The 26,951-nt window shown below is 37.8% G+C and overlaps 1 protein-coding gene across 2 annotated transcripts in view; it reads left to right on the top strand.

Annotated features, from left to right (window-relative positions):
* Positions 1-254: 254 nt before the first annotated feature.
* Positions 255-26,951, top strand: part of Pak3 (p21 (RAC1) activated kinase 3) — a 41,642-nt gene continuing 14,945 nt past the window's right edge. Inside the window, exons 1-5 of one of the 2 annotated variants that reach the window (XM_083117226.1) lie at positions 255-546; positions 8,446-8,645; positions 16,893-17,044; positions 19,478-19,620; positions 21,128-21,378. In XM_083117226.1, coding sequence (XP_082973352.1) covers positions 8,473-8,645; positions 16,893-17,044; positions 19,478-19,620; positions 21,128-21,378 — 719 coding nt within the window. In that variant the 5' untranslated portion in view covers positions 255-546; positions 8,446-8,472. The remainder of the gene's footprint in view (positions 547-8,445; positions 8,646-16,892; positions 17,045-19,477; positions 19,621-21,127; positions 21,379-26,951) is intronic. The other variant, XM_083117227.1, reaches the window with a different exon arrangement.

Genomic DNA, 26,951 nt, shown 5'->3' on the forward strand with positions numbered 1-26,951 from the left:
AGATTGATGTGCGTGCACGCAAGCGACCAAAAATGGGTCGGGGCCCTAAAGTGGCTGCTTTGTTTGCTTTATGGTTAATCCGACACTGACAAAACCTCCTCCCTTTCGAAAATCTTGGGCACGCCACTGCCCACACCATCCATTTGATTTCACTAGCCAAAAAAGAGGAGAGTCGAGTTATGCTCACACCAGCCTTAACAGAAACGAATGAATAAATTGTCGTTTCTTCTTCACCTTCTATGACAAGAGGAAGTTGTTAAAAAGGTGTTAATGGAGAAAGGAACTTCCGAATACGAAATTTTGTTTGATCTCTTTCCTGTTTATGATGTACACATATGAGGCTGAAGTGTTTGCATCATAAATGTATGTAAAAAATACGTAGTTTATATTTTATCATGAAATATAAACTTCTATCAACTACACCATCAGTACGTCGTATGTCAGCTGTGTGGGAGTGGTTGTGTTGGGCTAATTGAAGAAAACTCTTACGTAGATAACATCTATGCATTACAGAAGGAATACGTCTTATTATTACAATTGCGTTAGGTATTTATATATTATATAATACACATTTGGTTATATTAGTAAATACGACAACGATATAAATATTATCTTCTATCTAAGTTGTTCTATCTGAAATCCGTGTCAAATTATTTCAGAAGTTTTAAGGTATAACTGGAGATCTTACTTAAGATACGTAGAATTTAGAAACTTGATATAATAAATTAACCCATATGTTAACCTTATCAGAATTACCGAAAACTACACAGCAAGCAAAATTGTCTCTAATCTTTAATTACTTATCTGCCATGTTAATGTCATTACAATATAAGTAGTGCTTAACAATAAGGATTTGAAAAAAAAATCAATATTGAAACTTTATAGGGAAACTGTTTCGAATGTTTAATTATTTGCACAAGTTTTATGGGATGATTGTAAAAATAAGTTTGGGTAAGAATTTACAATATAGAGAAAGTCTCCAATTTCGTTAATTTTCTGTATACTAACTAATTTTGGCCTCCTAATCATGAATCTGTTGTAAAAAACCGGGGGTCACGTCTGGAAATTGTACAAAAATTGTTCGTTAGCGCCAAAAGCCATCCACGGGTAGCCCCACAAACCATTGACGTTAGCCCCAAAAACCATCCACGGGTAGCCCCACAAACCATTGACGTTAGCCCCAAAAACCATCCATGAGTAGCCCCACAAACCATTGACGTTAGCCCCAAAACCCATCCATGGGTAGCCCCACGAACCATTCACACGAGGTTAGGTTAGGTTCCATTAGCACTCATTTCACCCCTAAATTCATCGAAAAAAATAGGGATCGTACTAGAATTGAACATCATAAATCATTTTCTTGTAAAACAACGGCGTGGTTGGACACAATGACAGGAGATTACATTTTTGTTCATAAAACTACGCATATACACCTATATATAAAAAAAATTCAATCAGCTTTTTTTCAAATTTTCAGACGTGACCCCCGTTTTTTTTCAACAGATTCATAATTAGGAGGTCAAAATTAGTTAGTATACCGAAAATTAACAAAATTGGAGACTTTCTCTATATTGTAAATTCGCTCCCTTTAAAATTAGGATATGCAAACACCCACGCTTGTAAGTGTTGCCTTTTGAAATATTCCTTTCGGAGAGAGTAATACTTCACAAGTAAGAGAGGAAAATGTGGAAAAACCCAACAATCTGTACATACTGAAGAAAGTGTAATTTGAAATTCTGTAAATTTGAGAGGGAGTTGTCCATTCCATGTATCTGTTTCTCAGCAGGGTAAAAATTTACTATCCTTCGGACACCTCTAATTTTTTCGTTTCGTCAATTTTTGACTTTCGTACTTACATATCTGCTTCGCAGAACATTCCTGAAGGTGTATCAACATTGTTTTGATGAAATTTTAACTATGTTTCCTAACCTAACAGAACTAACCTAACCACGCGCCAATGGTTCGCAATTATTTCCAATTTCTAGATCCTGACACTAACACGACACTAAATTTTAACTGTTTCCTAACCTAACAACTAACCTATCCACGTGCCAATGGTTCGTTGGGCTAGCTATTCTCCGTCGGAGAATTAATTTTCAACGAACAACATGAATTTCAGCTATGAAATATTCCCACATCACACAAAACACCTTCCCGATGTTCGACAATGCTACAGGAACTTATTACGGTAAGTAGTTTCTTCTGTAAAAATAAATAAATGTGTCCGAAGGATAGTAAACAAGTACCGTTTAGGGACACTATTTTAATACCAAGAGGGTAACTGTTCCGATTGTTTTATGATTTTTATTACCTGTCTGAGCTCGGGACAACACCTCTCACTCATTTATTTTGTTATTTTTTACATTCGTACTTATCTATTGTGCATTGCGAAACATTAAGGGTGGGAATTTGCTTTATACAGTGTTTCCAACCTTCTTAACAGAAAAATGCCCCAATAACCATTCGGAGCAAATTTACAATATAGAGATATTCTCCAATTTTGTTAATATTTCGCATACTCACTAATTTAGGCCTCACAACCATGAATCTGAAATTAAAATTTGGGGGTCACGTCTAGAAATCGGAAAATATGGCGGTCCATGATCTCAACCGACAATGTAGAATTGCTTATTATTTATCGCAAGATCTATCGTTTCACAACGAAATATACATTTCATCAATTTTTGACATTTGAACATAACCTATATGCTTCGCGGAACATTCCTTAAGGTGTATTGACGTGTATTTTTTCATCAAAGTAATTTTGGGGCTATCCGTCCCGGAATCGGTGGGAAATTTAAACTAAAAAATTATTTTCGTTTGAAATTTTTGAGTCCAAATTTCCCACCGATTCCGGGCTCCACCCCTGGGGTAATTGACCTACCGCCCCCAACCACTAACGTGGCCCCGCCTCCGCTCCACTCTGGCTCCCCGGCTTTCATAGAGAGTCCCTGTTAAAGGCATATTAGAAATTGGCCGGAGTCACCTGCCCCCAAATGATCCCCAAACTTTTAAATTTGAAGAAATCAGTTTCCAGGATACGGAAAACTTACCTGAGTTTCACCACGCATCCACGACACGTCATATTAGGCATATACCCACAGCCCATTCCTTCTAACGAGTAGCTCAGGGCATGAAATTTCAAGTTTGAAATCAGTCGCCGGACTAAAATCTTTGGTCGCCACTATTATATTGATAAATAATAAAAATATGAGCAATTATTAAACATTAATGTTTGTGTAGTGCTCTTGTTCTGCACTGAAGTACCACTTATCAATCGCAGCTGCTGAGTCAAACTCTGACAGGGAGGATGGGGGGGGGGGGTTCCGTTTACGGAAACTCTGAGCAAATCATCCAGTGTCTCAGTCTTCAGAGAGTTCCTGTAAGTAGTGTTGAGTCTGTTGTGACAGCTAAAACCTCTCTCACATGAGGCTGTGCTCACTGGTAGAACAGCACGAAATGTTAAAATCTGGAGCAAGTTGGGGAATCTTGCTGAACACTCTGCACTGTGTATCTTCTTCAGCGTCTGATTCAAAGCTGGAGAAGGAAACAAAAGTTTGTATTCTGTCCACTCTGCTGACAGAACATCCATTATTTCTCATTATAAAGGCTCGGGTTCAAGTATATGTAGAGCTTCTTTATTTCTTCTATCCCAAACTGAAGAATATTTTCTTTGGGAGGGCAACCCAAGGTGTCGAAAACATGCAGAGATGCAATCGCATCTGTTGACATAGACGGCAATGTTTCTGTGATGTACACCTTCGGATTGTTAATTAAGTTTCCTCTAACAGTCTGAAACTCTTGCACATCCCTGATCTTCCCTGAAATGGATACATGGTCCAAGAAATCTTGTTCGCTTGGTCCAACATTAGATTCCAGGTCAGCCAAAACTGAAATACAGTGTTCAATTCTTATTTTCAGAGATGAAATCAAAAGATTCTTATTTTGTAGTGCCACGCTTAAAGGGTTCAATTTCCCGTAGAAATCCAAAAGGAAGTACAGAAGCTTAACCAATTTAAATTGCTTCAAACTTTTCAGCAAATCCTTAGCTTTAGCGCCATCATTGTCTTTTCTATGGGCCACCTGTTCAAGATGGGTCACAACAGCTTTGCATGATTGCAAGAGAGCTCTTTTTGCACGTTCTTTGCTGGCTAACCACCTAATAGTGTGGATATCACTCAGTTTTATAATTTCTTCTACAACTTCTGCCATTTCTCTCAAGAGGTGAAGTCTTCAGGCATGTTTGACACACATTTGAAACAACGAAATTTTAGTCGCCAGCCCAAAACTTTTGGTCGCCAATGGCGACCTGGCGACCAGAAATTTCGCACCCTGGAGTAGCTTACATTCACTGCCACATTTTCGACATTCCTTTCCTTTCCTCACGATCCCGTGATCAATTAAATTAAAAAATCCACTGGATCTTCCACACCCGGTACGAATTTCACCACGCATCCACAACACATCATTTCTCTCCACCATTCTTCCACAACCTTTCACGACCAATGCTGTGAACCAAAGAGAATCGCTCTGAACAGCGTCGCAACGCTCTAGACAGCGGAATGGACGTTGATCGTCATTTTTTCACATCAAACATGGTTGCTATTTTTGTTTATGGGTAATCATCGCGATAATTAACAACGTTATTTTACAAGTTCTACAACTCAATGTGCAATTTAAACACGCTACCTTCAAATATTATGTGCATATACGTAAGTACGACTGCATATTTAGTTTACTATATTGTAAATTCTTACCAACCATTCATGCATAGCCCCACAAACCGTTCACGCATAGCCCCACAAACCGTTCACGGTAAGGTTAGGTTAGGCAAACATAGTTAAAATTTGGGGTCATAGTAATATCAGGAATGTATATTTCGTTTTTTCGTCTTATTGCAAAACAACGACGTAGTTGGAAACACTGACAGGAGGTTATGTCATCAAACTTACGCAACATCCGGTTCTCATGGAGGAAGCAAATAAAAGCTACGGCAATTGTGCATCGGAGATATATTTTTCTTCAAAAATACATGATTTCCCAGTCCAATATATTCAACAATGAAAGAAAATACCTCCACGAACTTTCAAAATGCTAGAGAAACTCATTTCAGTAAGTACTTTCTTCTGTAAAAATGAAGAAATACGTTGTCCCGAGATCAGACAGTTACCGAACCTTCCTTAAAGTAATGAGTATGGTTTGAATTAAAAAAAAAAGTTATTTATGTTTAAAAAACAACTTAAAAATTTCCTTATGCAAGCATGCACACTTCCCATGGACAATGTATTTTCCGTTAACAAGCGACCGTAAGTATCGTAGACTAGTGGGAAATAATGTAGAAGTAAATTGAAGCATAAGTATAATGCATTTAGAGACTTTATTTTAATGCTAAGAGAACCAAACCTGGCCTGCTTAACCTAACTACGAAAGCATATATTAAACAAAATCTTAAGTAATCACTAAAACTCTGCAGTATGTGTTAACAGAAGTAAATCAAAATCGAACCATGTTAAAATTGCATTTGTAGCATGATGAAATCGCAATAAAACGAAACAAACTTGGGCTGCCAAGAGCCCCAAACCTGACCTTCCTAAACAAACTATGAAAGTATTAAAGATGTTTATTTAAGTATTTTCCTTAGCATTTTTCTTAACTGTACATGTATGGAAGAATGTTTTAGTTGTTTCAATTGTAAACACCATGCACCCAGCATACATGGTGTAACTCAACGTGCCTTTCATGCTGTATATGTTATACATGGTAATCGCAAAAGCTAACCGAAAAGTTACATGAAATGCTTCCGTCTGAAGTACTATGAGATTTTTGGAAGCATTTACATAGCATTTATGCTAGCAAAAATGTTAAAGGAAATACTTTCGTCTATAGCCAGCTTAAATCTGTCCCACCTACCTAACTATGAAAGAATTTAGGGATGTTATATTAACACTTCAGTTGTCACGCGGATCACAATAGTGATCCACTCTCATATTTTTACGTGCTACTGCTGTTTGACAACACACTTGACCTTGGCTCCCAGGGTATCTACTTGGAACAGTCCAGGAACTCTGTTGGTTCAGTCATTATTTGAAACATATCCATTGTTGACTTGTTATTAAGAGCTCATATTTCAGTGGAGCGCAATAGTGATCCACACGACCAAAGACGTGAGTTTTTTTTCATGCGACCACTGCAGTGTTAGTGGTACCCTTGACCCTCTGTACCCCTTTGAGAAAATGAAATATTTTGCATGGTTTATGAAGATTATATTGTTAATGAATGTTTTCAGTTTTTTAGCTCACAGAAATCTGTTATTGTGAAGTAAAGTGTGTGTGTTGTGTTACCTTAGCATAAAGCAGAACTGCCTACGCAAGTGAATATACTGGGTGAGTCTGTTAAAAGAGGCCCCGTGGAAAAAGTGCTCCTTGCATGTAGGCAACCCCGGTACACCGAAGAGAAGACCGGGGTAGAGAACAGTCCAGGATATCGGTGCCAAGCAGTTTAGACAACTTGACATAAACATAAATTAATGAAACATCTCTTCTGAAAACATAGTACAGCAATATGACAACAACCTACATGGAGGAGGTGCTGGAAATGTCCTCCGTTGACCTCGAGGCACATGTGCAGACGATACCACATGTTCTGAAAAGCACGGGCGATTACATCCTGTGAGACACTGACTCAATGCGCGTGATCGTTGCACATGCTGTATGCACCGTGGCTTCATCCTGCTGAAAGTAAGCGTTCCTTCACTCATCCTCAGTCAGTTGTTCAACAAACACGTTGGAATATGTTACTGATGTAATGAGCCGACTTCACAGTCTCATGGAAGAACACAGGGATGATGCGGCGTGACAACGCTGCACAACAGACACAGAGTTTCTGGGCGTGCAGTGGAACCTCCATGAACACGTATGGATTGTCACCTGACCAGTGTCGCGCGTTCTGGTAGTTTATGTAGCCTGACAGATTGAACCATGCTTCATCGGAAATGAATGAGTAACCATCCTGCAGCACCTCCGGAGCAATATTGGACAGAAACCACTCACAAAACTGCACGCAAGCTGCCTTGTCCACATCCCACACCTGATGCATCATGGTAACATTGAATGCGTGCAAGTTCAAGTCCTGCTTCAGGATCCGTATAGCGGATGACTGGGACACCTGCAACTGTTGTGCCTAACGCCGAGATGATTTTTGTGGACTGAGTATCATTAGCTGCACTGCGTCGCCCACCTTTGCCTCGGTGCGGACAGTCTTTGGACGCACTTTTGACCTATTCACCATGGATCCGGTTTCCCGCCATTTTGCATCAGTTTTTGCATTACTGATTTGGTTGGGGCCTTTGCTGGAACTCCATTCACAGCGAACTCAGTTGTAAACAAATCTGCACACTGTTTCCAAGAACCGAGGTGTGCATACGTCTCAGTAACAAAGATACGCTGCTGCACCGTTAACACCATGCTGACCCACCGAACCACACTCACAACTTTCCTCGCTGCTCAACTGCACTCAACTGACCTGCATGCTGCCTGCCTCAAGGTCACTACTGGACATTTTCTTTTCAATCCCCCTCTATGTCATGATGTCAAAACTGCTTGGCACCGACCCCGCTCTTCTTTTTTGTGTACCAGGGTTGCCTACTTGCAAGGAGCACATTTTCCATGGGGCCTCTTTTAACAGACTCACCCAGTAGCACCCCACACAACATTCCACAATAATAGCAGATGGTTTGATTGATTGATGGATTGATTTCGTTTATTTTACTTCGCGTTTTGTGCCTCTTGGCTAATTTGCGAAGATGGGGATGAGTGATGAAATGATGAAATTGATGAATGGACATTCACAAACAACCAAGCCCGACCGGGAATCGAACCCGGGACCCTTGGCATCGCAGCGCAATGTGCTAACCACTCGGCCACAGGGTCGGGCTAATAGCAGATGGGTCATTGGGTACACTTGAATATATTTTTATAGCCCACACATTTGGGATTGAAAAAGAAAAATTTCCATTTCATGATGGGAAAATTTTCCTGTGTGGAAAATTTTTGAAATTTCCCTATGTGGTGAAAATTTCGAATTGACACTATCCCCCCCCAAGGTGACTGTTTTTGCACTTCTGGAATAAAAATTGTTCATTTTAAGAAATTTCAGATGCTTATAGTGTAGAAAATGACAAGAATTAACCACTTTCAAATAAGATCCTTGCGAATTTCTCACCTGCCACAGTCTGAAAGTCGAGAAATCATTTCCCAAAGTCAGGATCTGACCCTTACAATTCATGTACCAAAAGGGGCAAGATGTGAAATCTGACTGTGCTGAGAAAAAATCCTGCAGGTACCCTTGTCTAAGTTAATAAGAATATGTCATGATACACATACACATTCATTTATAGCTGTAGCTATAAAACTGCTTATGTGTTTCATGTTTTCTCCATATTTACAGGTTATGACAGTTGCATAGAATTCCAAGATGTCTGCTTTATTTGGAATATTTTCAAAGAAACGGCAAACACCAGAAGGCCCCACAGAAATAGGTCCTCCAACAAATGTTACACATCCATTTAAGGTGACAAAAAATAAAGAGACTGGAAGATTGGAGGGCCTGCCAGAACCATGGATAAAATTTCTAGATGCACAGATCTCGTAAGTTGGAATTAAATTAACTAATTGTATATTTGTGTGAGCACTTTATCTTTTTTTTTTTAATTTACAGATTGGTATATTCACTTCAGTTTTCATTAAACATTCCTCTCCCCCATACACACACGAACATGATCACAATCAAGTCCTCTTCACACACTTACAAAAATTGCTGGAACTGGAACCCAAAGCCTTTGAATCAGACTGGCATGCTTGTTGGTTATCATATTCTGCCATTTATCAAATTATTTTATTTTTTAGAAATCTTGAATCTATGAAAGATATATATTCTATCCATACAATGAATTTTGATCTCTACTTGTGCAATTTTCTTTCAATAGATATTGACACAGGGTTTTGGGCCTCCCCGATACCGCAGTGGTAGCGTTGTTGCCTTGTAATCAAGGGGTTTTGGGTTCGATACCTGGTGGAGGCACGTAGTTGTTTGGATCCCACTTTAAATTGTTGGTTCAGTCCCGATTATCCTTACTGAGCATAAAGTGGACTTAAAATACCAACTGAATCAATCAATCAATATTGACAGAGGGCAATAGAAATATGACCTGCTTAAATAGTTTATGTTGTATGGCCCTTACTTCAACACTAAGCTAGTTATTGTTTTCCAAAACTCCATAAAGTGACAGTGAGATATAAATTCCAGCATCTGTTGTCTTTCAGAAAAAAGAGATACAATTCCCTTCATGAAGCACAAGTAACCAAAGGAGAGGGTCCCCAAACGCATGGCCATGAAAATAGGTGGCTGGGCAGAATTGTGCTGGTGCCACATATGGGAAAAGCAAAAGGAGAGTGGGACAAAAGTAGCTGGTTTTCGTGCATTGTGTGGCAACATCAACCGGTCTGTGTTGCCTAGTTCGAGCATCAGACTGGCCTCTCTCCAGGACACTTTCGAGTCCCATCCGATACAGAGCTGATGATCGTGTGAATTGAAAGTTTGTTACAGGCTCCAGAAACTGAGTCCCATATCTACAACTCTACAAACGAGAGCTTTCATTCTCTTAAACCTCCAAACACATGTGGTTGTGCTCCGATGTGGCAACAGCATGTACGTCTGCCACCCATCTAATTTCATAGCCGTGCGTTTAATGTCAGACGGAAGTTGGAATTTTATATTCATGCTGTTGGAAGTATTATTCACTTACGGAAGTTGAATCACATATATTAACCCCTGAAGTTTAGAATTTTCTGAACAAGTTGCTAATGGAAATTGTAGGTTTTTTTAAACAGAATTAACTGATATGAAACACCAATATTTGCCTGCCTTCTTTTAGAAGGAAGGAAGAAGCTTCATTCTCTCTTCTACTGTTTTATGGCACATTGAGAGGGAAAAATATACCTGGGATGTAGTTTCAGGAAATGACTTTAGACAATTTGCGTGCCATAAATGTAGTTGAAGGTGTATACAGGCAAGGCAAAAAATACTGTGGTTTGTCATTTAATTGTTAAATTTCACATTGTCTTCTTCCTTTAGATAAAGTTGAAAGATACAAAAACCAAGGAGGGATGTTGAAATAGCACCCCTCCCCTTCCCCAAGTTTCTCTGTGTAAAAAGAGAACATTAGCATTATGACGTACAAACAGCAAGGAAAAGTAAAATTGCCGCCTGTGGATTGCACCATGCCATGAAGAGGCACAGAGGATGTAGATGTTGATTCTAAAGTAGTCACTACTTCGGAATGATTTCAGAGATTTCTGTCTATTATATGCACATGTGAATTTTCTGTGGAAACAGATTTTCTACACACATGCATTCTTTGTTAACACTAATACACTTTTGTTGTTTTTTCTTTGTTTTTATTATACAGGGTGTTCTAAAACAACTTCAACAACAGTTGGGTGTTGGTAGATATCATATGTAACATTTTTTTTTAAAATAACAAGTAACTTTTTCTCAAACATTATCTCAAAAGTTGCTGTGCTACAAGCACTTAAAATCTAACCTGTATGTATGCAACCCAACATAGCAAACTACATAACTTCCAGGGATGCATGGTAAGGTTGCCACTAGCATACCTTGTTAAGAGAGACAACTTGAAAACAACAACTTGGGAGTCTTACCCAATCAAAATACAAAAGAACAATGATACGTGGGATGTTGTAAGAAGTATTCACAGTATTTTCAAACGTACAAAGACAAACAATTCTCAATAAATGTAGACTGAAATTCAACACTGTTCATTCTAAAATGTCTCCATCGTGTTTCGAGTGTCATGCAATATCAATAATAGGGAGAGACATGTGTGACAGATGTTGATGAAATTGACGAACGAGCAAATGCAAACATAATGCATTCACCACCTCATTTTGAACACTCAGACTATTATAACAATTTATTTGTTTGGAAATTATACCTTGGTATGTTAGCACAGTTACTGATTGAGTCCGTTACATAATATGGAGTGAACCCCTTACCAAAAAAAAAAAAATGATGGTAAGGGCTCTTGCAACAAAATGAAAAACTTCTTTTAAATATTAATTAATTCACACATTAAAACTAATACAGGGATTACGGGGATCAACTTCTTATTGAGAACTAAAACAAAATATACCATACTTATTGTTAAATTAAACTACATGTTCTTGAATAAAATGCTTAATTTATGAAATAATCATTTCTTTCAACTGTACATGTACTCCATTCACAATCCATAACCACAAAATCAGAATGTAAACTGTTAGGTCAAATCCAACCCAGAACATTTAGCCATCTTTATACTCTTACCACTTATGTCAAGCATTGAGCTGTATAGGGTGATTGGAATTTATTTATTTATTGAAATTTCCAGTACAGCAGAAGTCATTTTAACCCGGAAAGGAACAACAGTAAAACAGTACACTAGTGTTTAAAAAACATTGCACATATGATACAGTGACACCTTTGTCCAGGCCGGAACCTTTGGTATAGCAAGATCATGTGTAGATTTCTAAATGTACTCAGTCACCGAGGTGGCTCGAGAATATTCTTCTGTGAGATTTGTGTTGTCTTGTATCTTGTCATTGTACATTCTGAGCAGCCTCTACCAGCACAGCATTCAACATAACATCTCAAGTATCACTGTTCTTTTGTATTTTGCTCAGGTATTACTCCCTAGTTTTGTTTTCAAGTTCTCTCTCTTAACAAGGAACGCTAGTGGCAACTCTGCCATGCATCCCTGAAAGTTAATCAGAGCGATCATTTGCTGTGTTGGGTTGCATACATACAGGCTAGATTTTAAGCATTTATAGTGCAGAAACTAAGCACTTTTGAGGTAATGTTTACAAGGAAAAAGTTACTTGTTTTTATGACATCTACCAACACTCAACCATCGTTGAAGATGTTTTAAGACACCCTGTATGTTTTTTTCAATGTGGACAACAGTGCAGTTTCTTGCAATACATTTGCCCTCTGTAGGTCCTTCTACTTACAGATACAGAAAAAATGGAAGTATATAGCAGGAAAATAAATTCTTTGGTATGATTATGTTTTAATAGTTTAAATCCATGTAATCAGTAATCATTTACTAATTTTAAGATTTTTGTTGTGTGTGTTTTACGCTAGCGACTGACTTTTCATGTAATTTCATAAACCTCCTCCAGTTCAGAATTGAAAGAGGAGAGAAAACTAAACTATTTTAAATGTAATTTTTAATACTTAACTAAATAAATAAAATCTGTGGAAAAATCAGATGTGACCAGATGTTGATTGCATGACTATCTTTCCTGGTATTTCTTGTATTTTTTTTACTTGTGTAAAATTACAATTAGTTGAGAAAGAAACAGGGCAAGTGTATTTTTTATATTTTAAAGGTCTAACATCAACGGGACTTGACACAGGTATGGTTAAATGAATATTGTTTCTTAGAAATTTGATTGTGTGAAATAGCAGTTATGTGAAACTTTGCAATAGAAGTTCATAATTGAGTTCTACACTTTTGTGAATATGCATGTATTGTTTCATCTTGGATAGCATACCACACTTATAAAGTTTTTGCATGTCAGCTTATATTGGGTTGTATTAATAAAAATGAGCATGTGCTCCAACAGTTGCTGAGGAGGTGCTCAAGAAGTGAGCATGCACTCCATTTTTATATGAATAGAGTTCTCCTTTGAATATTTTCTAATCTAACAACTGCTCATAGATATATCAACATTTTTATGACCTACCACTATACATAAATATGTGCACACTTGGTATTCTGTATATAACACCTGATCCATTCTTGAGAACATACGAGCACATGCTCAACATTGGAGCAGGTACTCACTTTGTGAGCAAGTGCTCACTTCAGTATGTGGTCCAAGAAGTTGAGATATTAGTAGGTGCTCAGATCTATTCATACAACAGAGCCTCCCCGATGGTGCAGTGGTAGTGTCGTTGCCTTGTAATCAAGGGGTCCTGGGTTCGATACCTGGTGGAGGCACATTGTGGTTGGATTCCACTTTAAAACTGTAGGTCCAGTCCCGATTAGCCTTACTGTGCATAAAGTGGACTTTAAACACCAAGTCAATCAATTCTATTCATACAGCCCATTTTATTGAAGTTTTTAGAATGACAGAATTTACTTGTTGCGTTTTGTATTTTTTTGTTTGTTTGTAAAGTTGTAGAAAATGGTGTGATCCCCGTTTTGTTAAATTTGAATTTTAGCTCAAATATATATATATATATATATATATATGTATATATATATATATATATATATATATACATATACACGTCTGTGTGTGTACTGTATGCATTACAATGAAAAGTGCAGTTCAGTGAGTAGGGCCCTTTGAATTTAAGTGTACCAGATTTTCTTTAATGATTACATGTTATGACAGCATGATTGTATAGCTTGATGTTGCTCTTTTTAGTACATTTGGAAGCTTGTCACGTTCTTAGATAACTTGTTTTGCTCAATAATGCTGCAGAACAAGTCATCTGATGCCACATTCTGGTAAACACACATTCCTACCCTTACAACCCCAAAAGTTGTTAAACTTAATTGTTAGACTCAATTTTTTATTGGCATCATCAGGAAGTATGTGGAGAGGGAGAAAGTATGATCTTGTCACAGTTGTGAAATGCCATCTCTGGTTGACTTTCGGCCTTGCCACAAAGTTCCCAGGTTCAAATCCTGTCCTGGGCATTCCTTTTTAGTATCCCTTCATCAATTTCATCTAACCATCACTCGTCCTCATCATCGCAATTAACAAAAAGTGGCATAAAATAACAAACATGAAATATCAAAATATCACATATCTCTTCCTGATGAAGTCAACAATGCTTAGAAGTTTTATCTTCTGTGTGATCATGCTGTAGTATTTTATTACAACTTTTTTTAAGAGTAAGTATATGGTTTTACTCAGTATTCTACATTGCGTGGCTACTTGTGCTATCTTTATTTTAGTGGGTTCAAAACTATAGTGTCCTTGTACATATTGTCTATTCACTCTTTCTAAATCCCTATAACTTTGTTTTGTCTAGCCTTCTTTTAAGTTATAATAAGTTTAATTAATTTGCAGTGATCTGGAGTTAGTTGTTAATTCTTATGTATTACATATGTAGGGGCATACCTTTGTAAGTTCTACCATTTGCATTCAAATTGAACAGTTTAGCTGACCATATCTCCTTGTCACTTGTAATAGAAATGTAGTGATGAAAAGATACACAAGTTACCATAAGACATATTTTCAAGTAGGCTTTATCTTTTTTTTATCCTGTGTAACATAGACATATGGCATTTACATCAGGAAAAAGTAGTTCTCTATCACAAAATCACAAGAATATTTCCTTACCTGTGGCAACCAGAAGAAACACCTCTCATAATACTTGAATGAGTTGAGGTCTGTTGGAGGAGTAGTTAGGCTAAAGCTTTATGAAGCAAATTTGAATCCTGGGTAAGGCATGGACATTTCATTGTTTGTGCCATCGTTTATTTCAACTGTTAATCCTTCTTCTAATCAAATTGGTAGAAAATTAACTTAAAATAACAAAATAGAATGCTTTAATAGAATGGTGTGTAAAGCAAGTGTTTTGCTTTGTGGTTTTTGTACTGGTGATCACGTAATGAAATATTTATATTTACTTGATATGTGGCTCTGTCATGCATGCATCTGAAAATGGTATGGTTGTTGATTAGTGTCATGTGCCATTCCTTATGAACTTTATATTTATTTGTGCAGTCAAGTGGTTGTATGTTATATTCAAGCATAACCACTAAATGTTGTGGGTAAAACATGAAATAGGCACCCACAGAAGTCATATAAGGCTCTAGTAACTGAATATCTACAGAAGATATAAAAAACTAATGGAATAGTTAATTTTCTTATATCTTGTTAGTACTGTGGTACTGGTGAAAACCTTGTACCTTTAACAATTTTGTTTCTTCCAGGACATTAATTTGTTAATCGAAATGAGACATGTTTACATGTAAATTTTTCAGCATAGGACTTGCATTGTAGAAATTTGTGTAAATAAGAGAATATTTATTGAGTAAAAATATGTTTCTGTTGTAAGCATTGTATTGTTGCATTGTGTTAATAGCAGTTGAACATTACAATGTAATATTAGTTGTCGATACCTGAAAGAAAAATAAGCACAGAATACGTTAAAGAAGATTACATTGCATTGTGTAGTGGAAACACAGGACTATAAGCATATTCATTCTATTTTTGTTCTTTGGATTTAGAATACTAATTTGCTGATAAACATTGATGACACATTGTTCAGATATTGAAAAAATCTTGTTGGCTCTTAATTTTTTAATGTACACAATGTTTTTAACCTTTGAAACATCAATAGCATGAAATGTGAAATACAGTTTTAGTTTGAGCTACCTCCTATTGCATTTTAATGTTCCATGAACACACAGTTCATATTACGTAAAAGCATTTGAGAGCAATAATTCCCACGTGAGCTTTACAGCTCCTATTACCTCTTTTCTTTATTACTTGATCAGAGTAGTAGTAGTTTGAAAGTTACTTTAAACTGTAGGTCCAGTCCTGATTAGCCTTCTGTGCATAAAGTGGACTTGAAACTCAAATCAAACTCAAAACTTGATCAGAGTACACTGCTTATTACTCAAGTGGCTTCCCAGTTTTCCTAATATTAGAAAGTCAAATGAAAGTGAGCCAATCTACCTCATGACTTTGCCATGTGTCTGTACTTCGGTATGTCAGTTCCGTGGTTAATGCATACGTGTGAGGAAAGGTATAGTGGGATGTAAATTGCAGTGTTTTTTATGTGGGTCTGCATCACATGGGATCATCCAGTAACATAATGATGTGGTGGGGTTAAATTTTTGACTGATCACATTTCGCAATACTATGTACATTGCCACATGTCTGAAAATTATGGTGAGCATTGGCCAATGAAGATGGAATACATGCTTCAGTGATGGGCCTGAAAGTTGCAGAGACAAAGCCATCTTACCATCAAGCTGACCACAATTGTGCACATGTTCTCAGGGCAACCAGTAAGTGCTGCGACTTTCTGCTGAATGGTGTTGTCTTGTTGCATGACACTTATACAACCCAATGTGACTAAACTGACTTTGGAAGTAACAAGGCTGGACCTTGCATGATTTTCACATTTTTAGTGAGTTAAAGAAGCAGCTGAATCTGCAAGAACCATGTGATGTTTAGGAGCATGGGATCACCAGGCTTATTGTTGGTGGTGATTGCGTGCCGATGTTGGCTGACTTTCATTTGACTCAACCTCATAGTACTATCTCAGCAACAAAAATAATAATCTCTCCTGAGGCTCAAACCCAGGACCTGTGTATTTTATGTGTTTATGGATCTCTTACTGTATTATTTACTTAAATATCTGCCTCAGTATGCCACTTTCCATTAGGGAGTTGAATTTGTTTTGTTTCCTACTTCTTCCAAAAGGTATTAATATTGCAGAGTAGACAGTATAATTTAAATTATGGGAAGACTGGTAGAAATATTTCCTAGTTATCTCAGAAATTCCCACCAAGTGAATAAAGTTGACTGGAATACAATTCAGAAGTTCATATCTCACCTTAAAACCAAATCCAGTCCCATCTTTTGCATAAAATATACCATTAACAAACTTAAACTGAAGGGACATCATGTAGTGCCCTGTGTAGCTATATGATTAGAATACATGCTGTTTGAAATGTGTAATCACATTGCTATATTTGAAATATTGATAATTTTTTCAATGCATTTTCCGCCTTTGTATAACATTTGATGTGATGGTTCTGTGGAATTAAAAAAATCACAGAGTTAAATTTCTTCTTTCAGTAAAGCAGAACAAACAGAAAATCCTCGTGCTGCCTTCCATGCAATTAAGTTTTATAATTATTCAATAAAGAAAAAGCCTCCTGAAACATTCAAGCCTTTGGTTACGGAGAAAGTAATAGAAGAGGAATTGGAAGAAATTGATGAATGCTTTGGTAAGAATGATATTGTTAATTTAATTTTGTGCTAATATGAAGTGAATTTTTGCTTCTTAATTTAATGAATATAATCACAGAGAAACTTAGTGCTCACAGTTTCCGTGAAGCTTTTTTTACTTTCTTCTATTAACCATGAGTACTAAGTTTCTCTGTAATTATTTACTACCATGTCTCTCATTTCCCGAAGTAGGAATTAATGAATATAGTTGGAACGTACTTATATTTATTTAAAGATTGTTGAAAAGTAACTTTGGTTTGGGAGGGTCAACAGATTGCTTAAATGTATGTGTACGTTGTTTTTTGTCATCACACTTAAGATGATAGAGTTTAATGAAACTGGTGGTGGTAAACATTAACCCATTGACGTCATGTTTAAATTCCTTCGGAGTTGACCATGAAATCGTATTTACATTCTGTAGTGCCGCAGTTTGGAGCGCAAAAATAAATGAAAATAAATTGCCTACATAAAAGTTGAAAATGTTAAGTTTTCCATAAAAACTACACTTCGGATTAAAGGATTGAAATGTGGGAATATATAAGCTTTATTGGCTCAGAACTGTGTAATAATCCAATATTCTTCTGAATATTATCTCTGGTTTGGGATGTGTAGAAAATGAGTTTCAATGGAATATTAGCTTTGAACACCAGATTCCACGAAAAATCGAGTTTTGATCCTAGTGTTGAAATAACAGATTATATGCATTTTGAGGGGCTAAATATGCATATAAACTCGAGAATGACTTATAAATTTAAATTGGTTACTAAACTGGGGAAAATGTGAAATTTTGATGCTATAATGGCAGCTGAGGAGAGTGGCATACGATAAAGAAATGTTTTTTTTTCTTACTCCACACAAACACATCGAGAGGTGCCACACTGAGGGAATTTTAGAATGAATACAAGTGAGATCTATGAGCTACACACTGAGCTACGTGCATTTCTATCAAGCAGTGTAGCATTGCGAGCTGAGCTCGTCATACGACTTGTGTCATAACAGGTTCAATTGAGTCCTGCTTGTCATATGACACGAATTGGTTAATATAAATTCTGCTTAGAAAGCATGAAGTCTCCTTTTATGTGATGAAATTTCATACATGTGAACAGCAAATCGAGTTGAATCAGAAAAAATCAAGCGGAGTAAAGTCTGGGGATCTAGGGGGGCTAAGCAATAGGAGCACCTCTCTCAATATGGCATCCAGGACTTCCCTCACTTCTTGTACATAATGGCATGGTGAGGTTTTGTAAATTATCAAGTATACCAAACAAAAGTTCGTGAACTTCCTGACCTGTGATGTCATAGTTGTGCTACGTTTGTGGCAAAAAAACTCTCATCAATTCATTTTTAATAAATTCTCTAAATTGAAATTTTTACAATGTGGAAGCATTGTAACAGCATTGGTATTGGTTGAAGGTTTTGGCTCTAATGATTTCTAAATGTTATTGTGTAGCATTGTTTGGGAAAGTAAAGATTTCAAGAATTCATATTGAAAGGGGGTCCTGTAATTATTATAACAACAATAATAGCAACAGCATTTGTTGGATATGAACTTACATGAGGACAAATATTTTGAGGAGCAACAGTAATTACTAACCTATTGTGTGCTATTCCATGTTCAAGTAATACTTCTTTGATTTTACTTAGTATTTGAATAATTCTTTTAGTGCTGGTTGGAGAGGGTGTTTATATCTAGTTATTTTTCATCATCATCCTTTGCTGTTTCCTGCCTCCTCTCTTTCCATGGTGTTCCAATCTTGTCCTCTTCTCCTAACATTCTCCACTATCTGCTCTTTCCACCAACATCTTGGTCTCACCTTTGGCCTTACTTTCACTCCTTGTGCATTGTAAGATCTTACTGGCAGTCTTTCTGCACCCATCCTCTTCATGTGTCCACACCATCTCATCTGTGCCTGATCTATTCTGTCCTGAAGCTTCACCACCCCCACTGTCTGTGGGATCTCCTCGTTCCGTATTCTATCCCTTCTAGTCTTCCCCAATATACTTCTTAAAAACTTCATCTCCACTGCCTGCATCTTTCTTTTGTCTCTCTGTCATTGTCCAAGTCTCTGCTCTATACTAGTTACTTTTATACTTGCCAATCACAAATCTATTTCCTTTATGACATAATAACAAATAAATTACATGAAGAGTTTAGAGCATCCCTAGCCATATTTAATTATAAAAATAGAATAGAACATAAATCATTCTAGGAACCTTAATATTCTAATTATTATGCAATTAAATATATAGGAAAATCTTCTATGCCCTTAACAATCAAAGTTAAGGTGGAACAACTGTTAGGTCACTCTGTCTTAACCAGTTTAGTTGTCATTTTGATTTTTACCCATTTATTTGCATGAATATTCAAATAAATTACCAAATATGTATTCTCTTTCCTGATTTTTTTATTTTTTTTATTTTTCTGTCTTTAGGCCAGGATGGTTCTAGAGGCTCAGAAAATAGTAGATCAGATGTCAGTGAAGAGTCATCATCAACTGCAGAACCTGAAGATGAGGTTCAAGAGAACCAAAAACCAAGTCTTCCACCTAAAAGAGCTGATATTAATGCTCAAAAGGTTGGTTTTGATTAATACGTGGGTTGGAGATTTAATAGTGGCAACTACTGTATTTATTTGCAAATGATACATAATAGATACCTCTGTGAAACTTTTCCGGCCCTTCGATGTAGTCGCTAGCATCATGTACAACCCGTTGCCAGCGATGTGGAAGTTGTAGTATACCTGTAGCAGTGCCTGTTCTGTTGATGGTTTGAATGGAGCGGTCTATTACCTAAATAATCTCTGGAACAGCTTGGAAGCAAATGCCCTTCATCGTGGGGATCAAATCAAAGTCACAGAAGCTCAAGTCTGGGAAGTATGGAGGATGGTAAAGCATCTGCCAACCCCATAAAGCTAACAAATCAGCCACAGGCTGCGCCTAGTGTTGGAAGGAAGATTCCATTACTGGGAAGTAGGTTAGGTATTAAACTAACATGTGGTATAAGAGAGAAGCACCGGTTCTGTTTCATGGCATGTATACAGCAGTGTTGCCACTATTAAATCTCCAACCCATATACATTAGGAACTCTGGTTAACATTCTTAGCAGAAATAAATGAGGTGTTCAGTATTTGGTACTCAAGTACTCCATTTGAACATCCTATTTGCATAGTGCATTTATTTTCTTGCAGACATTGACAAGTTTTTAACTTGTGGGAAATAGTGTTTGATTCATGAAATGTTGATTGTCATCTATTTTTGCTCAGACAAAACTTGTTTTCTTAACTATCCTTTGTACTTTTATTGGAAGTAAGTGAAAGTGACTGACATGCATGAAGTATCTTAGACTCAGTGAGCACAGTGATTGATCAGTTATTGATGGTGAAAATTGCTCATTGCATAAACTTCTTTCTTTACTTGCCAAAGGATTAGGCTACAGAATAATGACATTACTTGTAGAGATTCATCTCTGTGCAACTGAGGCAAGTATCATGTCTACACCCAGAGATGTCACTCTTCAGAAGCTCCATAGCATTTAATTTGCCATAATTACATCGAGATGGAGACAGTGCTTCCACATTGGCACTCTGCTAGTGTGTTTATCTTTCACTTGCAAATAATATACATAGTATATAATCGGTGCTTGGAGCCAAGGCATGTGCCAATTCATGAGCTACATGAACATGTTTCTTGATTGAGTGATGGAACAAGGTTGAAGTCTTGCATTTTACAACAATGGCTCAAAACATCAAAAGGAGTCTTCTATCTTGTTTGACTATAGAAGATGCACTTTGAAGAATGATGAGGAATTGTAATTTTTTAAATTACCCACTACGGAAGAGATTTGAAATTTGAAAATCAGCCATTTATGGGGTTAATATCATTGTCTCATATATTTCAAATAGCATTGTAATGATAGTATTGGTCTAAAAATGTGTGTGTAACCTTATTTCTAATTGCAATTAATACAAAAATTAGTTAGCCACTGGTGTACCCTATGTGCTTACTATTAGTAATCTATAGTTTGATTTAATTTTTTCTGTGTGTACCTGTGAATATCACTAACAATCTCATTTTCTCTTAAAGGAGACAAGAAACCAAACTGTTGAGGAAAAGCGTTTATGTGATGATGTCAAAGAAAAGTGTATAATAGCTGCTGCTGTTCAGAAAAATGATGAGAAACAAAATGCAGAATCTGAGGAAAGTCCAATTTTGAGAAAGAAGGATATGGTGAGGGAGAAATTAAGTGATGAGCAAGTGTTCCGTGAATTACAGAATATCTGTCACCCAGGCGACCCATACAGAAGATTTCAACGGAGCAAGGAACTGGGTGCAGGGTAAGATGACATGAACTACAACAAATGATTACAAGAAGTGCATGAATTATACTGTAATTTGTTAACCCTTTCTGGACAGGACTTAGAATATCAAGTTTTCCCCAGGAGACTGTTTTTAGTTTTTTGCGTTTTTTTAAAAAAAAAATCATAGAAAATATGTTGTTCACTGTGCTATTATTTAACATTTTATTCTAAACTCTACAACACTTCCTCTTTCCACAGATATATATTAGGGGTGGCCAGATCCGGATCCTGGCGGATCCGAAATCCGGATCCGGTTGGTTCCGGATCCTTAGGATCTGGATCCTAAAATTTTTCGGATCCGGATCTGCGGATCCGGAATTTTCAGATCCGGATCCGGATCCAGAACTTTCGGATCCGGATCCAAAACTTTCGGATCCGGTACTTTCAGACCCGGATCAGGTACTTTCGGATCCGGATCTGGTACTTTTGGATCCGGATCCGGAATTTTCGGATCCGGATCCATTTTGCCATCCCACATGCGCTTCTTTGGAAAGTAAGAATGTGCTTATAACATATTGTTACCTGCTAATATACATATATATATAATATACATACACATATATATATATAGTGTGTGTGCTCGCGTGCGCGATTTGTAATTAATTAATACACTTACTTACTAGGGAGGTCTAAGTCTCCCCCTCCGATTTCCATGAAACTTGGCAGGTGTATAGATGAGGAGAAATTGAAGTGGGGATCTGTCCCCGAAACCACGTAAATATGGCATAGGAAGAAACAGGGGGCATACGGCCTCTCTATACACCTGTCAAATTTCATGGGAATCGGAGGGGGACACAGGGGTCAGATGATTCCCACGGCAATTTGTCCTAATCTTGACATTTGAGGCGGGTTTTGCCCCCTAAAACAGTATTTTAGCCGAAACAAAAAAAACACGTATTTCTTCCTTTGGGCCCCTCTATACACCTGCGAAGTTTCATGAAAATCGGAGGGGAACACAGGGGTCAGATCCTTACTTCAATTTGTCCTCATCTTGACATTTGAGGGGATTTTGCCCCCTGAAACAGTTTTTAGCTCAAACAAAAAAACACGTAATTCTTCCTTCGGGCCCCTCTATACACCTGCCACGTTTCATGGAAATCGGAGGGGAACTCAGGGGTCAGATCCCCACTTCAATTTGTCCTCATCTTGACATTTGAGAGGAGGTTGCCCCCTAGAACAAATTTTTTTCCGAAACAAAAAAAAACGTATTTCTTCATTTGGGCCCGTTTATACACACACCTGCCAAGTTTCATGGAAATCTGAGGGGGACACAGGGGTCAGATCCCCACTTCAATTTGTCCTCATCTTGACAATTCAGTGGGTTTCGCACTGTAAAACCGTTTTTTAGCTGAAACAAAAAAAAAAAAAACATGTATTTCTTCCTTTGGGCCCCACTATACACCTGCCAAGTTTCATGGAAATCGGAGGGGGACACACAAATCAAATGCCCACTTAAATTTGTCCTCATATTGACATTTGAGGGGGGGGGGGGGCTGCCCCCTAAAATCGTTTTTTAGCCGAAACAAAAAAACACGTATTTCTTCATTTGGGCCCGTTTATACACACACCTACCAAGTATCATGGAAATCGGAAGGGGACACAGGGGTCCGATCCTCACTTCAATTTGTCCTCATCTTGACATTTGAGGGGGTTTTGCCCCCTAAAACCGTTTTTTTGCTGAAACAAAAAAAAAACACTTATTTCTTCCATTGGGCCCCACTATACACCTGCCAAGTTTTATGGAAATGGGAGGGACACAGGGTTCAGATCCTCACTTCAATTTGTCCTCATCTTGACATTTGAGGGGGTTTTGCCCCCTAAAACCGTTTTTTATCTGAAACAAAAAAACACGTATTTCTTCCATTGGGCCACACTATACACCTGCCAAGTTTCATGGAAATCGGAAAGACACAGGCGTCAGATCCTCACTTCAATTTGTCCTCATCTTGACATTTGAGGGGGTTTTGCCCCCTCAAACCGTTTTTTAGCTGAAACAAAAAAAAACACGTATTTCTTCATTTGGGCCCATTTATACACACACCTGCCAAGTATCATGGAAATCGGAGGGGAACACAGGGTCAGATCCTCACTTCAATTTGTCCTCATCTTGACATTTGAGGGGGTTTTGCCCCCTAAAACCGTTTTTTAGATGAAACAAAAAAACACATAATTCTTCCTTTGGGCCCCACTATACTGCCAAGTTTCATGGAAATCGGAGTGGGACCTTTAGATAACCTCCCTTGTTAGTCTTACACTTTGTAATTATTTAACACTGCATATATTATAATGTTTTATTTTAATTTGTAAAACTGTAACTGTAGAACAATTGTATAATTTTTGTATAACATTTCTATCTTGTTATATGTGTTAAAGGTTTCATCCTGGAATGGAATGTCTCACGTTTATGTGTGTTTTCATTTCCAATACATTCGAATGAATACATATTCGTTTCAATGGCATTTACAAAATCACTTCGGACATTTGTGCACGAGTGTGTTAGCCGATGCGTAGCAAAGTATTTTAGGAACAACACTTGAAAAAAATTCTTGTAGGACTAAGGTGTGGTAATATTATAATGGGATTGAGATACGAAACTCTCGGATCCGGATTCGGATTTTCGGATCCGGATCCAGTTCCGAAACTTTCAGACCCGGATCCGAAATTTTCGGATCCGGATCCAGATCCGAAACTTTCAGACCCGGATCCGGATCAGCGGATCCGGAACTCTCGGATCCGGATCCAGATCCGAAACTTTCAGACCCGGATCCGGATCCGCGGATCCGGAACTCTCGAATCCGGATCCAGATCCGAAACTTTCAGACCCGGATCCGGATCCGCGGATCTGGAACTCTCGGATCCGGATCCAGATCCGAAACTTTCAGATCCGGAATTTTCGGATCCGGATCCAGATCCGTAACTTTTGGATCCGGATCCGGATCCGTTTGGCCATCCCTAATATATATATATATATATATATTTATGAATTTTTTCTGTAACAATTTTTTTATAGTATAAAAAGAAAAATATAACATTGCGTGAAAGTTACTGAAAACATATTTTGAATAGGTAATATAGAATTAATTTAATAAAATAACAAAAACTTTCTATTCATCGATATCATCTCTAACTGAAATCTGGCCTCCTCGATGGTGCAGTGGTAGCGTTGTCGCCTTGTAATCAAGGGGTCCTGGGTTCGATACCCTGTGGAGGCACAGGTGGTTCGGATCCCACTTTAAACTGTAGGTCCAGTCCCGATTAGCCTTACTGTGCATAAAGTGGACTTAAAACAACAAATCAATCAATCAATCTAACTGAAATCTGAAGCAGAATTATCATAAGATATTTCCACAATGTGGATATAAATTATTAAATGCTACTTTCAAGAGGATAAACAAACACACAACAAGGGATGGGCCAATATGAAATTTTGGCCATTAGCGATAACCGATATTCTACCGATCTGTTATAAAATTCCAAATGGTTCATTGACTTCCTTAATGACTGTGTTACCAGATCAACCAAACTTTTGCAATGCAAATGGAGCTACATATTTAGGTATTTACTTTTAAAAAAAGTACAGAATGGAGATTATATATTTGTATCCATAAAAATTATAACAAAATGGCACAATATTGCACTAAATTATAAGATATTTATAGATATACCAGATTGGTAAAATTATCAATAATCGTACTGATAAACCTGTATCAGCTGATACTGATAAGAGTATCGATTAATCTGTCCCATCCCTAAGTGCAACTTAATTCGACATGAGTGCAAGTAAAATTCAGCAACAGAAAGTGTGACTTCTAGTGGTTAAAACTTGAAAGAGGTAGTTACAACACTCATGCACAAGTGACGTGGTCTGATTATAGCCCTTGTTCATCCACAGTGGAATTGTATAGTGAATGACTGACTATGTCCATCTCTCATCTTATTGGACAGAAATTGTATGACAGGTTATGCCCATCGCTCATCCTGAAAGGGTTAATATCACTGGTTGTGCATTGTTTAATTATAGTTTAGGGAACTTGAGGTTGGCAGATTAAGATATATAATTCAAAATCATACTCGTTAAGAACCTGGGGAAGAATAATACGAGGGCTATTTTTTTTTTCAACCTCCCATGGTGCCGCCACGAGGTCCGTGAAGCGCTAGGGAGCAGGGCATCCCACAGCGTGATTGGCGTCCCCCCTGCCACTACCACCACTACTGCCAAGGCCAACTCTTCAGTTGAAGCTGAGCGACGGGCACATAGAGATGTCTGCTACAATAGTTCTACAGGCAGAGGGGCACAATACAGCGGAAATTCACCGTCAAATGAGCTGTGTGCTGGAGAGGCATGCTGTTTTTGGGCATTGTCTTGCTTCATGACAATGCCTAACCACATGTTGATGCATCAACCCAAGACCTTCAACGAATCCACTGGGAAGTGTTTGATCACACTCCCTACATCCCAGACCTGGCGCCATGACTTCCCACCTTTTCCGGAAGAGGAAGAAGTGATTGGGAGGATGGTGCTTTCACACCAATGCAGAGCTTCGGCAGACCTGGCCCAACAGATAGGTGGCACTTTTCTTTGCAGAGGGTATTGGAAAGCTGGTGCATCGGTACAATAAATGTCCGAATCTTCTTGGTGATTACGTAGATTATACGTAGATTATACGTGCACGTAACCTTTGTCAATAAACCCATTTTGCTATTCACTGTGGTTGATTTTATGCCCTATCGGAGGTTGAAAAAAAAAATAGCCCTCGTACAATACAGCACACAATAATGTATTAACAATTGAGATTTTTGTAGGTTTCTCATTTGCATTGTCAAGAATGGAAGTGGAGTTTTAGTTTTTTAGGTTCACTTTATGCATAGATAGGCCAATGGGAATTGGCCTTTGAAGTGGGATCTGAACCACCTTGTGCCTCCAGTGGGTATCAAACCTGAGACACTTTGATTACAAGGCAACAATGTTAGCACTATGCCATCAGAGAGGCATGAATGGAAATGAGCCTAAACCATTGACACAGTCTCTCTTGTTAATTTCTGGACACATACTGGAGTGTACCAATATCAGCATGTAACCCTGTCGAAACCTAAGTGTGCATGCACAGGAATCTCCCACACTTGGTCAGCTACGAGGCTTGTAATCAGTCTGCCATGGAATGTTTTCCTGTTCAGACATGAATCACAGAAAGGAAGGTGCTCAACCAAACAGGTTCCAGTCAGGAGATGCAGTTGGCACTAACAGTTTTGTGAAGGTTGCCATTAACTTCTGTCAGAGTGACAGAGCATAATGAGATGGTTCAAACAGTGGAGAACCAATATCATTGAACAGAACCAGAAGTTTACAAGTTGGCATCCTGATGTGTCTCATATCTCATGTCTCATATCCTGTTCAGATGAACACTTCTACTGATGCAATTTGTCTGAATTGGCTACTGTTCCATTGCGGACTTATTTTGAGCTATGCAGCTGCCCAAGCATGAGTGATTCCTGTACATTTGCACATGCTTACTAACAAATATTCATAGATATTAATACGAGGACGTATC

Source organism: Lepisma saccharinum, chromosome 2, assembly GCF_977018435.1.
Source record: "Lepisma saccharinum chromosome 2, izLepSacc3.1, whole genome shotgun sequence".
Classification (NCBI taxonomy): Eukaryota; Metazoa; Arthropoda; class Insecta; order Zygentoma; family Lepismatidae; genus Lepisma; species Lepisma saccharinum.